Source organism: Nicotiana attenuata, unplaced genomic scaffold (genome assembly GCF_001879085.1).
Source record: "Nicotiana attenuata strain UT unplaced genomic scaffold, NIATTr2, whole genome shotgun sequence".
Taxonomy (NCBI): Eukaryota; Viridiplantae; Streptophyta; class Magnoliopsida; order Solanales; family Solanaceae; genus Nicotiana; species Nicotiana attenuata.
This window is the reverse complement of record NW_017672050.1, coordinates 135512-153018: the sequence shown is the minus strand read 5'-3', so window position 1 is coordinate 153018 and position 17507 is coordinate 135512. Positions and strand designations below refer to the sequence as shown.

The following is a 17507-nucleotide window of genomic DNA, read 5'->3' as shown; positions in this document are numbered from 1 at the left end:
ATGTCTAGGTAATTCATGTAGCAACTAACATATGTAATCATATGAATATGTTCAGAATCGCTTGATCAAGTCTTATAGGCATGGTTTCTAATAATGATAATTAGCACAGTGCTGAAAATTCTTAAAAGGGACGAGCAGGTCAACAATTAAGACTGATTTAGACCCTATAGGCATAATTTCTATAATCATAATTAAAACTAGTTTTAGATCCTATGGGCATGATTTTTATAACTAAATCTAATTTAAGATCCTATACGCATGATATATAAATCGTATGTTAGGCAGTGTTTAAGTTAACAGAATCATATACGCACATTGAGATGTTAATCATTCAATATCTTATAGGTAGATTTGAGCCAAATTAAGAACCTATAGGCAGGATTTCTGACACATGATAACTGAACATGTTTGAGCATAATGACACCTATTGAGCGAAATAAAATACCTATAGGCAGAATTTCTAACACATGATAACTGAACATGTTTGAGCACAGTAAAGCACCTATAGGTAGGATTTCTACCCATTTCAATGCAAGTGTAAGATAAAACTCATTCGCCAATTTTACTAATACCCAGAATGTTATTACAGGAATTGTTACAGACCCAGAATTAATGGAGTACATTACAGAAATAAATAACTATAGGGAGCCTACAACAGGCCCAAAGATACACCCGGCCAGGCCAGGCCTTCATTCCCATGGTGCATAATAGCCCAGGAATTACATCTTTTTGGACATAAGGCAGCCAGGAATTAAATAGTTCACCCAGTAGGTATAAAACAGAGTTTAGCCTATTGAACCAGGACCCTAGTGTGTGAGAGTTCCTAAAGGCTTCAGGAACCCAGGGTAGTGCTCACATCAGGGAGGTTAATTGGAAAGATTAAGAGAATAACTAGGGACCCAGTCCTAGTGTGTGAAAGTTCACGAGGGTCTCAAATGAACCCTGAGCAGTGCTCGCACTAGGGAGGTCAAAGATAGAACCTAAGTTGTGATGACCCAAAAGATCATTACTTGTTTTTAAAATGAATTCTGCATTCCAAGGCCTTAAAAACCTCCTTTAGCATCGCCTAGATTTGTGTGCACAGTGCGGGCGCGTAGCCAAAAATCTTAAATGAGAAAATTTGTGAAAAATGATAAATTTTGACTTAAAATGCATTTAAGTTGACTTCGGTCAATATTTTGGGTAAATGGATCCGGACCCGTGATTTAACGGTCCCGGAGGGTCCGTATGAAAATATGGGACTTGGGCGTATGCCCGAAATCGAATTCCGAGGTTCCAAGCCCGAGAAATGAATTTTTAAAGAAAATTGTTTTCTGAAATTGTTTAAAGGATTTGGAAATGAAATTTGATTAGAACATGTTGGTATTGGGCCCGTATTTTGGTTCCAGCACCCGGTACATGTCTTATATATGATTTAAGATGATTCTGTGAAATTTGGTGAGAAATGGATGTCATTTGACGTGATTCGGACTTTAAATGAATAATTTGATGTTTTAAGAAGTTTGAAATAATTCATTGATGTTGAGGTTAAATTCGATGTTAATGATGTTAGTTTGGCAATTTGATTGCACGAATAAGTTCATATGGTGTTTTTGAGTTAGTACGTGTGTTTGGTCAGGAGCCCTGAGGGCTTGGGTGAGTTTCGGATGTGTTTCGGAAGGTTTTAAACTCTAAAAAAGTTGCAGGTTTTCAGCTGTTGGTATTCTGATATTTCCTTCTTCGCGTTCGCGGGAAGACCCTCCCGAACGCGTAACCCAGGATGCGAACGCGAGGCATTGTGGGTTTTTCCCTTTGTGAACGCGGTCCTGGCCACGCGAACACGAAGGCCAATTGAGCCTGGGCAGGGGGAGAGGGATTTTACCCTACGCGAACGCGTCCACACGAACGCGAACGCGCAGGCTCTGGGGCTTAAGCTCCGCGAACGCGATCCATCTTCCGAGAACGCGAAGGCCTAGCAGGCCTAACCCATCGCGAACGTGATGGACCTGTCGCGAACGCGATGAGTAATTTCGCCCAGTTATTTTAAAAGACCAGAACAGTAGCCACTACGGGATGTAACAAAAATTCCATAACTTCTTCTTCCAAATTCCAAATTGGGCGATTTTTGAATGAGAGCTTCACCACAAATCCATAGGTATGTAATCTTAGGCTCATTTTCTTCAATTTTCATTAACACCCATTAGATTTCTAGGCCTAAAACACGTGATTACGGGTAGAAAATTAGGGAATTCGGTTGAGTTAGGGCTTTTTGATTATTTGGGAATTTGACCTCATTTTGGGGTCGGATTTCAAAACAAATTATATATTCGGGCTCGTGGGTGAATGGGTGATCGGGTTTTGGTCCGAACCTCGTGTTTCGACCAAGCGGGCCCGGGGTCAATTTTTGGATTTTTGGAAAGAATGATTGGAAAGTTATAATTAAGCATTGGAATTGGATTGTTTGGCGTTTATTGATGTTATTAAGTCGATTATGTCGAGACACAATTGATTTGGAGCCGAATTCGAAAGGGAAAATGGTGTTTGAGGCTTGAGTTGGCCGTGGAAGTTCGAGGTATGTGTTCGGTCTAACCTTAGCTTGAGGGATTAGAAGTTGAGTCCTATTTGCTATTTGGTTCTTGTTGAGTACGACGTATAGACATGGTGACGAGTATCTATACGTTGATGTCTAGCATGACCGTGAGTCCTATATTGATATTGTTGTGTTCTTATGTGATACTACGGATGCTTTAATTGATGATTCTCGATATTGAGCAAGGATTAAATTTGTTCTCGTGGGAATTACCTATGATTTGAATATTGGTGTTAGCTGAGATGAATAGAGGCTGAGTTAAGATTGGTTATAGCTGATTCTTCCTTACCGGGACGTATTTATTTTTTTGTCGATCCCTTGCCGGGATAGTGTAGTTTATTGTTGATCCCTTGCCGGGATAGTGTAGCTTAAGGTTGATCTCTTTCCGGGATAGTGTAGCTTATTGTTGATCCCTTGCCGGAACTCTTGGTATGGTTGTTGCTAAAGGTATATGAAAATATGGATCGGGTTGCACGCCAAAACAAAACTATATATGGATCGGGTTGCACGCCGCAACAATACTATATATATGGATTGGGTTGCACGCTGCAACAATATTAAATATGGATCGGTTTGCACGCCGCAATACTATATATGGATCGGGTTGCACACCGCAACAATACTATTATGGATCAGGTTGCATGCCACAACAATATTAAATATGGATCGGGTTGCACACCGCAATAATACTAAATATGGATCGGGTTGCACACCGCAACAATGTTATATTGGATCGGGTTGCACGCCGCAACAGTATTATTATTGTTTTGTTGTAGATTTTGAGTTGTTCTCTCATATTTCTTTTAAGTTCCTGCTGTATTTAACATTCTTCCCCGTAGCATGTATCCCCTCCCATTTAAATTGTTTGTTCCTGTTTATTTTCCGCTGTAGATTGTATAACTGTACAGGTTTATCTGGAGTTTGGTCCTAGCCTCGTCACTACCTCGCCGAGGTTAGGCCAAACACTTACCAGCACATGGGGTCGGTTGTGCTGATGCTACACTCTGCACCATGTGAAGATACCGGAGCAGAACTTGGACAGTTGTACTTGGGGAGCCATCCTTCCGTCCATCCAAAGATCCCGAGGTAGTCCTGCAGGCATTCGCAGGCCCGGCGTTATCTTCCATCTATTTATATGTTCTATTTTTACTTGTTTTCGAGACAGACTGTATTTCCTTTTTCAGACATTGTATGTAGCACTCATAGACAGTCCATGGATATTGTGACACCGGTTTCTGGGTAGAGGCATATATTGACATTTTTGACTAAGTCTTCCGCTTGATTTCATCTTCCGTTATTATTTTAATGTTGATCACCTGTTAATTCAAGTTGTTAAAAAGGATTAAAATGAATGAATTAAGAATTTCTATATTTCGTGGCTTGCCTTGCTTCTATGAGTAGGCGCCATTACGACTCCCGAGGGTGGGAAATCCAGGTCGTGACAAGTTGGTATTAGAGCTCTAGGTTACATAGGTCTCACAATTCACGAACTAGCTTAGTAGAGTCTGAGGGATCGGTACGGAGACGTTTGTATTTATCCCCCAGAGGCTACAGAGTTAGGAAAACTTCACATTTGTTCTTTCTTGTCGTGCGGTTTGGTTTCTCAATGCCAATTGAACTTCTACTCTGTTCTTTCGTAGATGGCGAGAACACACGCTTCCTCATCTACCGATTAGCAGCCTGAGCCCCAGCATCAGCTCCCACGAGGGGCAGAGGGCGAGGCCGAGGCTGTGCTGGAGGTCGAGGCGGGGGTAGAGCTCAGCCCAGAGCAGCAGCACTAGTGGCGGAGACTCAGTTTGATTTTGATGATGAGGTTCTGGCTCCAGCGGCTCTAGTGGGCCCAGATCAGGTCCCAGAGGGGTTTATTGCTACCCCAGTTCTTCAGGATGCTCTGGTCCGTCTAGTGGAACTTATGGAGAGTGTCACCCGAGCAGGTCTATTTCTTGTAGCACCAGCCATCTCTCAGGTTGGAGGAGGAGCCCAGACTCCTACTACTCGTACTCTGGAGCAGGTAGCATCCCAGTTTCAGAATCCAGCAGCTTAGCCAGTTGCAGCGGTTCAGCCGGGTGTGGTAGCTCAGACTGGCGATGGTGCAGCTATGTATGCCGATGCTTTGTGGAGATTGAACAGGTTCACCAAGCTATTCACTACTACTTTCAGTGGTGCATATACTGAGGATCCCCAGGATTATCTAGATAGCTGTCATGAGGTTCATGGGAACATGGGGATAGTGGAGATCAATGGGGTCGATTTTGCTACTTTTCGCTTATCTGGATCCACCAAGACTTGGTGGAGAGATTATTGCTTGGCTAGACCAGCCGGATCACCAGCTTTTACTTGGGAGTAGTTCACTCAGCTATTTTTGGAGAAGTTTCTCCCCATCACTCAGAGAGAGGCATATCGGAGGGAGTTTGAGCGTCTCCAACAGGGTTCTATGAACGTAATTCAGTATGAGACCAGATTCATTGACTTGTCTCGTCAAACTCTTATCATACTTCCCACCGAGAGAGAGAGAGAGTGAGGAGGTTCATTGATGGACTTATTTAGCCGATTCGTCTTCAGATGGCTAGAGAGGCTGGGAGCGAGATATATTTCCAGGAGGCGGCCAATGTGGCCCGGAGAGTCGAGATGGTTCTATCATAGGGGGGTGGTCATAGAGCAGACAAGAGACCCCGTCAGTAAGGCAGATTCAGTGGTGCCTCATCTGGAGGCATGAATTCATATGGTAGAGGCCATCCTCTTAGGCCTTTTCAGTCAGCACTTCAGGTTTCTCGCGGTGCTTCAGGTGGCCGTGGTTCTCACATGCAGTATTCTGATCAGCAGCCCTACAGTGCACCACCAGCTCCTATCAGTGAGCCGCTCCAGATTTTTCGGGCTGGTCATTCAGGTCACCAGGGTCAGTCTCAGTTTCCTCAGCCACAGCTCTCAGGAGGATTGTATGAGTGTGCTGAGTATGGTCATATTAGGAGGGCTTGTCCGAGATTGGTGGGTACTCAGTCGCAGCAGCAGGGTTCCCGCGCTATGGTTCAGGCACCAGGTGTTCCACAACCCGCCCAGCCTGCTAGAGGTGGGGGTAGAGGTGCTAGAGGTAGAGGTAGAGGTCCTAGAGGTAGAGCTCAGGCCGCTAGAAGTGGAGGCCTGCCGGGTATGCCACCCGATAGGAATATTCACTTTTGCATTGATTTGGCTCAGGGCACTCACCCCATTTCTATCGCGCTGTATCGTATAGTCCCGCCTGAGTTGAAAGAGTTAAAGGAGCAGTTGCAAGACTTGCTTGAGAAGGGTTTCATTAGACCCAGTGTTTCGCCTTGGGGTGCACCGGTGTTGTTTGGTAAGAAGAAGGATGGGTCAATGAGAATGTGTATTGATTACCGGCAACTGAACAAGATTACAATCAAGAAAAAGTATCCGCTGCCGAGGATTGATGATTTGTTCGATCAGCTTCAGGGTGCCAAGGTATTTTCAAAGATTGACCTGAGATCTGGCTACCATCAGTTGAGGATTAGGGCATCCGATGTCCCTAAGACAGCTTTCCGCACTCGGTACGGGCAATATGAGTTCTTGGTTATGTCACTCGGGTTGAAAAATGCCCCAACAACCTTCATGGATTTGATGAACCGAGTGTTCAGACCTTATTTGGATTCGTTCGTGATAGTCTTCATTGATGAAATTTTGATATATTCCCGCAGTCGGGACGAGCACGAGCAGCACCTCTAAGTGGTTCTTCAGACTCTAAGGGATAGTCAGTTATATGCTAAGTTCTCGAAGTGCGAGTTCTGGTTGAGTTCAGTTGCATTTTTGGGTCATGTTGTATCCGCAGAGGGTATTCAGGTTTATCCTAAGAAGATTGAGGCAGTCAAGAACTGGCCTAGACCAGCATCAGCTACAGAGATTCGGAGTTTCTTGGGATTGGCAGGCTACTATCGTCGGTTCATGGAGGGGTTTTCATCTATTGCAGCCCCGATGACCAGGTTGACCCAGAAGGGTACCCAATTCAGATGGTCGGATGAGTGTGAGGCGAGCTTTCAGAAGCTCAAGACAGCTCAGACTACGGCATCGGTGTTGGTTTTGCCCACAGGTTCAAGGCCTTATACAGTTTATTGTGATGCTTCTCGTATTGGACCTGGTGCAGTTTTGATGCAAAATGGCAAGGTCATTGCCTATGCTTCGCGGCAGTTGAAGATTCATGAGAAGAACTATCAAGTTCATGATTTGGAGTTGGCAGCCATTATTCACGCATTGAAGATTTGGAGGCATTACCTGTATGGCGTGGCATGTGAGGTGTTCACAGATCACAAGAGTCTTCAGTATTTGTTCAGGCAAAAGGAGTTGAATTTAAGGCAGAGGAGGTGGTTGGTGTTGGTGAAAGACTATGATATCACCATCTTATATCATCCGGGAAAGGCCAATGTGGTGGCCGATGCTTTGAGTAGGAAGTCAGCCAGTATGGGTAGTCTCGCTTATATTCCGGTCGGTGAGTGACCTCTTGCTTTCGATGTTCAGGCTTGGGCCAATCAGTTCGTGAGGCTGGATGTTTCTGAGCCCAGTCGTGTGTTAGCTTGCACAGTCGCTCATTCTTCATTATTGGAGCGTATCCGTGATCGGCAGTATGATGATCCCCATTTGTGTGTCCTTAGAGACGCGGTGCAGTGCGGAGGTGCCAAGCAGGTTACCTTAGATGATGATGGAAATTTTGAGACTGCAGGGTCGAGTTTGTGTGCCTAATGTGGATGGGCTCCGAGAGTTGATTTTAGAGGAGGCTCATAGCTCTAGGTACTCTATCCATCCAGGCACTGCGAAGATGTACCGGGATTTGCGGCAGCATTATTGGTGGCGGAGAATGAAGAAGGATATCGTTGCAAATGTGGCTCGGTCTTTGAATTGTCAGCAGGTTAAGTACGACCATTAGAGGCCCGGTGGTTCATTTCAGAGGATTGAGCATCCCGAGTGGAAGTGGGAGTGGATGACTATGGATTTCGTTGTTGGACTCCCGCAGACTCGGAAGAAATTCGACGCAGTATGGGTCATTGTTAATAGGCTGACCAAGTCAGCGCATTTCATTCCTGTGGCAGTCTCCTATTCATCTGAGAGGTTAGCTGAGATCTATATCCGGGAGATTGTTCGCCTTCATGGTGTGCCCGTGTCTATCATTTCGGACCGAGGTACGCAGTTTACCTTCCGTTTCTGGAGAGCAGTTCAGCGAGAGTTGGGCACACGGGTTGAGTTGAGCACAGCATTTCATCCCCAGACGGACGGGCAGTCCGAGCAGACTATTCAGATTTTGGAAGATATGCTCCGAGGTTGTGTCATTGACTTTGGAGGCTCGTGGGATCAGTTTTTGCCTTTAGCAGAGTTTGCCTACAGCAACAGCTACCAGTCGAGTATCCAGATGGCTCCTTATGAGGCCTTGTATGGTAGGCGGTGTCGGTCGCCAGTTAGATGGTTTGAGCCGGGAGAGGCTCGGTTGTTGGGTACGGAATTGGTCCAGGATGCCTTGGACAAGGTCAGGATCATTCGGGATAGGCTTCGTACAGCTCAGTCCCGGCAAAAGAGTTATGCCGACCGCAAGGTTCGAGATTTGGCTTTCATGGTCGAGCGGGTATTGCTTCGAGTGTCGCCTATGAAGGGCGTGATGAGATTTGGGAATAAGGGCAATCTTAGCCCTAGGTTCATTGGTCCGTTTGAGATTCTTGATCGAGTGGGAGAGGTGTCTTATATACTTTCATTGCCGCCGAGCTTATCAGCCGTGCATCCAGTGTTTCATGATTCCATGCTTCGGAAGTATCGCGGCGATCCATCCCACGTGTTAGATTTCAGCACTGTCCAGTTGGACAAGGACTTGTCTTATGAGGAGAAGCTGGTAGCCATTCTAGAACGACAGGTTCGTCAGTTGAGGTCGAAGAGTTTTCCTTCTGTTCGTGTTCAGTGGAGAGGTCAGCCTCCTGAGGCCTCGACCTGGGAGTCCGAGTCCGATATGCGGAGCTATTATCCCCATCTTTTCCCCGACTCAGGTACTTCCTTCTTCTGTCCGTTCGAGGACGAATGGTTGTTTTATAAGTGGAGAATGTTCACTTGTTTTTAAAATGAATTCTACGTTTTGAAGCCTTAAAACCCTCCTTTTGCATTGCCTCCATTTGCATGCGCAGTCGGGCACGTTGCCAAAAAGCTTAAATGAGAAAATTTGTGAAAAATGATAAATTTTGACTTAAAATGCATTTAAGTTGACTTCGGTCAACATTTTGGGCAAACGGACCCGAACCCGTGATTTGAGGGTCCCGGAGGGTCCGTAGCAAAATATGGGACTTGGGCGTATGCCCGGAATTGAATTTCGAGGTCCCAAGCCCGAGAAATGAATTTGAAAAGAAAATTATTTTCTGAAATTGTTTAAAGGATTTCGAAATGAAATTTGATTAGAACATGTTGGTATAGGGCCCGTATTTTGGTTCCGGCGCCCGGTACAGGTCTTATATATGATTTAAGATGATTCTGTGAAATTTGGTGAGAAACGGATGTCATTTGACGTGATTCGGAGTTTAAATGAAAAATTTGATGTTTTAAGAAGTTTGAAATAATTCATTGATTTTGAGGTTAAATTCGATGTTAATGATGTTAATTTGGCGATTTGATCGCACGGATAAGTTCATATGGTGTTTTAGAGTTAGTATGTATGTTTGGTCAGGTGCCCCGAGGGCTCCGGTGAGTTTCGGATGTGTTTCGGAAGGTTTTACACTCTTAATAAATTGCAGGTTTTCAACTGTTGGTATCTGATATTTCCTTCTTCACGTTCGCGGGAGGACCCTCGAGAACGCGATGTGATAATTATGTTAAAGGAAATTCCTTCTATGCGAACGCGTAACCCAGGACGCAAACGCGAGGCGTTGGGGGGTCTTCCCTTCGCGAACGCGAAGGCCAATTGAGCCTGGGTAGGGGGAGAGGGATTTTACCCTACGCGAACGCGTCCACACGAACGCGAACGCGAAGGCTCTGGGGGCTGAGGCTCTGCGAACGCGAGCCGTCTTCCGCGAACGTGAAGTCCTAGTAGGCCCAACCCATCGCGAACGCGATGGACCTGTCGCGAACGCGATGAGTAATTTCGCCCAGTTATTTTAAAAGACCAGAATAGTAGCCATTACGGGATTCAACAAAAAATTTCATAATTCTTCTTCCAAACTCCAAATTGGGCGATTTTTGAAAGAGAGCTTCACCACAAATCCATAGGTATGTAATCTTAGACTCATTTTCTTCAATTTCCATTAACACCCATTAGATTTCTAGTCCTAAAACATGTAATTAAGGGTAGAAAATTAGGGAATTGGATAGAGTTAGGGCTATTTGATTATTTGGGAATTTGATCTCATTTTGGGGTCGGATTTCAAAATAAATTATATATTCGGGCTCGTGGTTGAATGGGTGATCGGGTTTTGGTCTGAACCTCGTGTTTTGACCAAGCGGGCCCGGGTCAATTTTTGTGTTTTTGGAAAGAATGATTGGAAAGTTTAATTAAGCATTGGAATTGGATTGTTTGGCATTTATTGATGTTATTAAGTCGATTATGTTTAGATACAATTGATTTGGAGCCGAATTCAAAAGGGAAAGCGGTGTTTGAGGCTTGAGTTGGCCGTGAAAGTTCGAGGTAAGTGTTCGGTCTAACCTTAGCTTGAGGGATTAGGAGTTGAGTCCTATTTGCTATTTGCTTCTTGTTGAGTACAACGCATAGGCATGGTGACGAGTATCTATACGGTGATGTCGAGCATGACCGTGAGTCCTAAATTGATATTGTTGTGTTCTTATATGATACTACGGATGCTTTAAATGATGATTCTCGATATTGAGCAAGTATTAAATTTGTTCTCGTGGTAATTACCTATGATTTGAATATTGGTGTTCGCTGAGATGAATAGAAGGTTGAGTTAAGATTGGTTATAGCTGATTCTCCCTTGCCGGGACATATTTACTTTTATTGTCGATCCCTTGTCGGGATAGTGTAGTTTATTGTTGATTCCTTACTGGGATAGTGTAGCTTATTGTTGATCCCTTGCCGGGATAGTATAGCTTATTGTTGATCCCTTGCCGGGACTCTTGGTATGGTTGTTGCTAAAGGTATATGAAAATATGGATCGGGTTGCACGCCGCAACAAAACTATATATGGATTGGTTATTTCCCCTCCCATTTAAATTGTTTATTCCTGTTTATTTTCCGCTGCATATTATACAACTGCACAGGTTTATCTGGAGTCTGGTCCTAGCCTCATCACTACCTCGCCAGGGTTAGGCCAGGCACTTACCAGCACATGGGATCGGTTGTGCTGATGCTACACTCTGCACTATGTGCTTGTGCAGATACCGAAGCAGCATTTGGATAGTAGTACTTACGGAGCCAGCCTTCAGTCCATCCAGAGATTTTGATATTTAATTTGACTAAGTTTTCCACTTGATTTCATCTTCCGCTATTATTTTAATGTTGATCACCTGTTAATTCAAGTTGTTAAAAAGGATCAAAATGAATGAGTTAAGAATTTCTATATTTCGTGGCTTGCCTAGCTTCTACGAGTAGGCGCCATCACGACTCCCGAGGATGGAAAATCCGGGTCGAGACATAAGTAGCATTGGCTTTCAGCCGCTTAAGAATAAGAACGAAACTGTATGAGAATGGGCTAATTGAGGGACAATACTGAGGGGTACAAACATATTCAAATTGAGCACATAAGATAGGCAATAGAACATGCTTAGATTTAGGCACAGACTTGAAAAAATTCGGAAAAAAAAAACAAGTTCAACACAGAGTGCATAACAAGACAATTTGCAAAACAGTCTTACAATAAGAAGAAAAAGAGAGTTTAGATTATGCTAAATGTAGAAGGCTAGTGTAACAAAAAAGGATCATTTCAATTAGCTACAGAACTTATCATGCTGAGAACTAAATAAGGCAATTACTGGAGAATTCAAGACATGATGAAAACATGATAAAAAACAGGCTACATTACAGCAGATTCAGAAATAGACTTGTTATTTACTTATTGAATACACTCATACTGAGTCAACTATTTCATAGCAAAGGGATATGAGAGCATGTTCAAATAACAGGGCTAATAGAAAACTTAAACGTTCAAGATATGGCTATCAGTAACACATAGGCTAGACAGATCTAAAAGAAAGAAATCAACTCAGGTCTAAACATGTCTCAAACGTAATGATATTTAGATTAGCAAGGCCTAAAATTGAAATAACACATTCAACAAAAGATCTTTAGAGGTGAAAACACATGTTAAATCAGAATGAAATGACAAAGGTTTTGTAACTCACCAATTAAATGAAACAAGAAAGAAAGGAAGGCCACAGTGTTATGAATATCAACAAAAGAGCAAGAACCCATAATTTTTGGCCTTGGTTTTCAGCTGGCCAAGAACCAAAATGCAGAACTAGATTGTTAAAGAGAAAAGAGCACACAACTTTAATTTTTAGTAATTTTCTTAATGATTCCAGAACTATTTCAAAAGGGGATTGGGAAGGGTTTATATAGTGTAGGAATCGAACACATAAACATGGAAAATCGTCAGTCAAACACTAGAAAGGAAAGCAATCAAAATCAGTAAGGAAAGGAAGAAAAATTTTAAACCCTAATTTTAGGTAAAGTACACAAATCGACAGAAATAAAAGGTAAAAAAATCACATGCTTCATAGAATAAGATGAACATAGACAAGAATCAAACCAGATTTGGTTTGATTTAAAAGAATCTGAAACCCTAACTTTAGGGTAAGTAAAAATAAGCAGAGAAGAACAAATTTACACATAATAGGATGCATATAGACGAGATAACATTTAAAATCACAGAATCAAACCATATTTGGTTAGATCTAAAAGAATCTGAAACCCTAATTTTTAAGGTAAGTAAAAATCACAAAGATACATAGAGATTCATAGATATTCATACCATAAAAGACAAGAACGAACACAGATGAAAAAAAAGGTCAAGGAACTAAACCAGTTTTGGTTCGAAATTGAAGAGATCCGCTTGCCATGTTTAGGCAAGCGGTATATAGAAGGTTCCGGTACCAGCGGGAAGTAGTATATGGTAAGAAACAACTAAGTAATCCCATGTTCGGTGGGATTAGGAGAGAAAATTGGGGGAGACGGCTAGGGTTTTGGGCAGAGAGGTGAGAGTGGTTGGAGAGCATTCGAAGGCGGCGAGGGACGGTGAATGGTTAGGGTCAGGGTAGGGTTTGGTTAATTAAAAGGGAAAGAGTAATATGGGACATTGATCTTAGAGATCAACGACCATGATTAGTCAGAGGTTTTGGGTCGGGTTAGTTAATTGGGTTTGATGAGGGTTTATTTGGTTTGGGCTCAAGTATTATTGTGCTGGGGCTGGGGTAGTTTATGTCCGAAATTAGGATGAATTTAGGGCCAAATTTTGAATACCCATTTTTTAATAAATTAATAATTTATGAACGTAGTAAATAAATAACAAAAATATGACTTGTGCATAAAATAATTGAAAATAATTACTTAATGAGGATAGTTATTGGGTATTTCTATTATACTAAAATGCGGAAATAAATTGATTTAAAGCCTTTAAGAATTATGAATAATTATAAAAAATATTATGTATGCTTATAAATTAAATGATGATGCACAAGCAATATATATATATATATATATATATATATATATATAAATGAGGAAAAATTGGGTATCCACATTTGATCCGTTCCTCCTCCATGGAACAATTACTGAATTAAGCTTTTTGCAGTACGTTTGGCACATGAAAGAACTCCACAGGCTTGGTTTTGTTTTATAATTCTACCACAGCTTGCAGAATAGTGCTTTAGACACATCGTACAAAGAACTGAAGCCTATTCCACCTTTCTCATATGGCATACACAAAGTGTTCCATGATGCCCAATGTCTACTGCTGCCTCCAATAGAACTACTCTAGAAAAATTAAGCAAACAACTTAAGGAATTTGTTGATTACAGAACTAGGAAGATTTACTGCAGATAAGAGGCGTATTAGCATACTCTGAAGGACATGCGCAATCAACATTGCCCTGCCTCCTATTGCGAAAAGTTTGCCTTTCCATGACTGCAACTTATCAAGAATCTTAGTGAGAAGTCCTTGATAATAATCCATTATTCTTCTTGAATAGAAAATTGCACAGCCCAGGTATGTAAATGGGAAGTCTTGCCTCGTAATTCCAGTGATCCTCTCCACCTTTGTAATCACCTCCAAACTGGTAAAAGGGTGCATATACACAACTGACTTGCCTTATCTTATGCCCAAATGCAACCTCATATGCAATACAATACCTCCATCACCAACTATAATGATGTATCATCAGAGGACGAGAATATAATTGTATCATTTGCGTATGCTAAATGAGTAATCTTGGGACATCACATAGGCATACCAAAGCCACGAAAATATAAGTTTAAGTGCAGTGCATTTAGACCTCTAGACAGTGCTTCAGCAGCTAGTATGAAGAGTGTAGGTGAGAGTGGATCCCCCTGCTTTACACCCCATGTTGATTTAAAGAAACCATGGGGTTGTCCATTAACGAGCACTGAGTACCAGTTATTTCCCACAATATACAAAGATGAAGCCAATAAATCTTTCTCCAAAGCCATTTTCCTCAGTACCATAGTTAGAAATAACCAAGATAACCTGTCGTATGCCTTTGTCATGTCCAGCTTTATTACCACATTAGCACCAGCCGTTGTTCGTAGCTTAATATCAGTGATGATTTCTTCAATTAATAATACATTCTCCACGATGCTCCTCCTTTCACAACTCCATTTTGATCGTCAGATATTAAGCTAGGTAGCAACCCCACCTACCTCTCATGAATCACTCTAGAGAATATCTTGTTGATGACATTGCTAAGGCTTATAGGCCTCATATCTTAAAATGTAGGTACCTTTTTTTTCTTTGGTAGAAGAACCAAGTTAGTGTGTGTCACACTTTTTGGTAACTAGTGACCATTAAAGAATGCATTAACCATGTTATAAATATCTTCCCCAATAATATCCCAGCATGAGTGATAGAATGCACCTGTAAAACCATCTAGACCTCATGCACTATCACCATTTAAACCGTAAACTGCTTGCTTGACCTCTTCTCTAGTGGGCTGCCTAATCAAGTTTGCATTCTGCTCCATATATAGCAGTTGAGGCAGATGTTTTATTATGTCAAAATTAGTAGGAACAACACTCTCATTGAATTGATCCATAAAGAAATTAAAAGCTTCTTCTGCCATCTGCACATCATCACCAATCCAATTGTCAAAGTTGTTTTGAATCCTCCTTAGCTGTAATATTTTTCTTCGACCATCAACTTGAGCATCAAAAAACATTGTATTCCTATCTCCTTCTTTAAACCATGTCATACCAGATTTTTTCCTCCAAAAATCTTCCTCAATTGCAAGGTATCTAATCAGTTGAGCTTGCACCATTAGATGTCTTTCCCTATTCTGTTGTGTAGGCCTTGCTTGGATTTGCCTTTCATTCTCCAAAACAACCTCCTCAAAGCTAGCTATCCTTTGGAAAATATGCCCAAAGGTTGCTTTACTCCAAGTAGACAAAGCCTTCTTCAACTTCTTAATCTTATGTAACAATAATTAATGGATTAACACATAAATCTGCTTTCCAATTCACCTTTACCACTGTCTTAAAAGACTCATTCTTCACCCATAAAATAAGAAACCTAAAAGGCTTCTTAATAGGTACAGCTTCAATGTCACACTTCAGCTGCGTAGGATAATGATTTGATCCAATTTTTGATAAGTGAGTGACTTTCAAGCCTCGGAACAATTGTTGAAACTCCATGTTAGCCAAACATCGATCTAATCTCTTGAAAATACAATCTTCCTCTGCCCTGCCATTCCACCAGGTGAAGATGCTTCCTTTAAATCCAAGATCTGTCAAGTTACAAGTAGTGATGCAGTGCCCAAAATAATCAACTTTATTTAATGAAACTGGTAGGCCTCCAAACTTTTCTTCCTCATCCCATATCACATTGAAATCACCCCCCCCCCCCCACCCCCACAAGCCAAGGAACTTTCATATCTTGAGCCAAATTATACAAAAAGAGTCCCACAATTCTATTCTAATAGCATCTGTCACGACCTGATTTAGGATCGTGACCAGCGCTTAGGAGTAAGTGCCCCCAAGTAAGCCTCATCGGTATTTTACAGAAAATCGGGCAGAGTTTCCCCTGTTTTGGACTATCCCAAAAAAATTTTATACCTCAAATCAAAAACCAAACATCCTAATACCATACCAAACACTTGACAACTTGTCAATTAACCAAAACAAGTCTCCACCATAACTAAACCACCAACTAACCACTAGAAATAATAATTTATCTCCAACTTTGATAAATTAGAACGATACTCAACATAAGACTATAATAGCAAATGAATACTCATGACACTAAAATAATGACTATGGAGCGACTCTAAGAATTCAAAGAAAAAGATCATAACAATAAATAAAATCTCCGCCCACGCGAACAAGTGCGAGGCTCACCAAGAACTATTAACCTGTGCGCTCTAATTAACGAAATCCTCGTCCGCGTCAACTGTTGTCTCTGTAAAAAAAAATTAGCGGGGAATGAGTCGCTAGCTCAGTGAGTAATAATACTTAACCACAACAATTTTTAATGGGGACAAGTCAGAAAACATGCTAGTACATCAAACAGATAACAACATTAAAATGCCCTTTCAGAAACAATAAATAATTTTCAGTCTCATCATGTTTTTCTTGTAGTATAATACAATTAATAATTCAGTAATAAGCTCGGTAACCACTGTATAATATCAATATTCACATTTGGGAGGTTTCAATGAGCGGATCATGTAATCGGTATAACTGTGGACTTCTTCGCAAGAAATCAAATATAACGGTAGTCCCTACTCGAGGGAAATCGATAATGGTATGCTAGTTCTACCTTCCCACTAGCGAAGGCTATAACTGTACTCTGTAATCGGTAAATACAAGGTGCAGCAGGTCTAACGAACCCGCCGTTAGCTACGTGATCCTTCAAAGTCTACTCCCATTTATACTTGTCTTTATATCCGTATATACTCATAGGAAAATATTTTAGAACAATATAGGGCATTTCGGTTCTTATCAAATCATGTAATTTCAATTAGATAACAGTAAATTCAAGTAACGGTAAAACAGATCTGGTGGCAACAGAAATATTTAAAACAACGGTAATCTTCTCAAATAACTATTTCGATATCATATCGAGTAAAAGACTCGTCCCACATACAACTCAAAATAATCGGCAACATATTAATATTAAAAATCATGTGTAAGTCATGCAAGTTATGAAAATAGAAATTGTGGTAAGATTACTACTCACAATATTCGTGCCGAAATTCCAAATGCTTCACCTCGAGCAATTTGTACAACTTCCTCCAATTCAATCTATAATTACATAATATTGTTCTCATGTCAATTTCTATGTTTATGCTAATTCATAGCTAATTTAGAATGCCCAACCCTCGAGATTTATGTTTGAGTCTTAATTTGTGGATTTATATTTAATCATAGAAGTAGTCCATAATTCTATCAATTTCAAACTATTTAGTATAATTTATTCCTCTAAAATTAGACTTATCAGTGCTTAAACCAAACCTTTATAGCCTTATTATCTCCATCGTAAGTGTATTTTTTTATAAGAGAAAGTTGATATTGAATTCTTTTGTACTACATGAAATTGCATAGATGCAGTGAAATAATTCAACAGATGAGAGGAAGAAGGTTAACCCCTTGAGTCGATGGAGAACTTTAATACTTTCAATATCAAGCCCTAATTCTTCTTAAATCCTTTGTCCAAAGCTTTGTTCTTCTTCCTCTCTTTTCTTCTTTTCTCTTTCTTCCCTTCTCTACTTCTGTTTTTTTTCTAGTTTTCTTGAAGCGGAATGCTTCGTCC

At 41.2% G+C, this 17507-nt stretch overlaps 1 protein-coding gene across 1 annotated transcript; it reads right to left on the bottom strand.

The window, feature by feature from the left end:
- Nucleotides 1-13370: 13370 nt before the first annotated feature.
- LOC109211536 lies at nucleotides 13371-14209 on the bottom strand. Its single transcript, XM_019375078.1, has 3 exons — nucleotides 13978-14209; nucleotides 13545-13834; nucleotides 13371-13502 (listed from the first exon to the last, which is right to left on the bottom strand). Exons 1-3 carry the CDS (start codon nucleotides 14207-14209, stop codon nucleotides 13371-13373), a joined length of 654 nt encoding a protein of 217 aa, XP_019230623.1.
- Between the last annotated feature and the right edge of the window lie 3298 nt (nucleotides 14210-17507).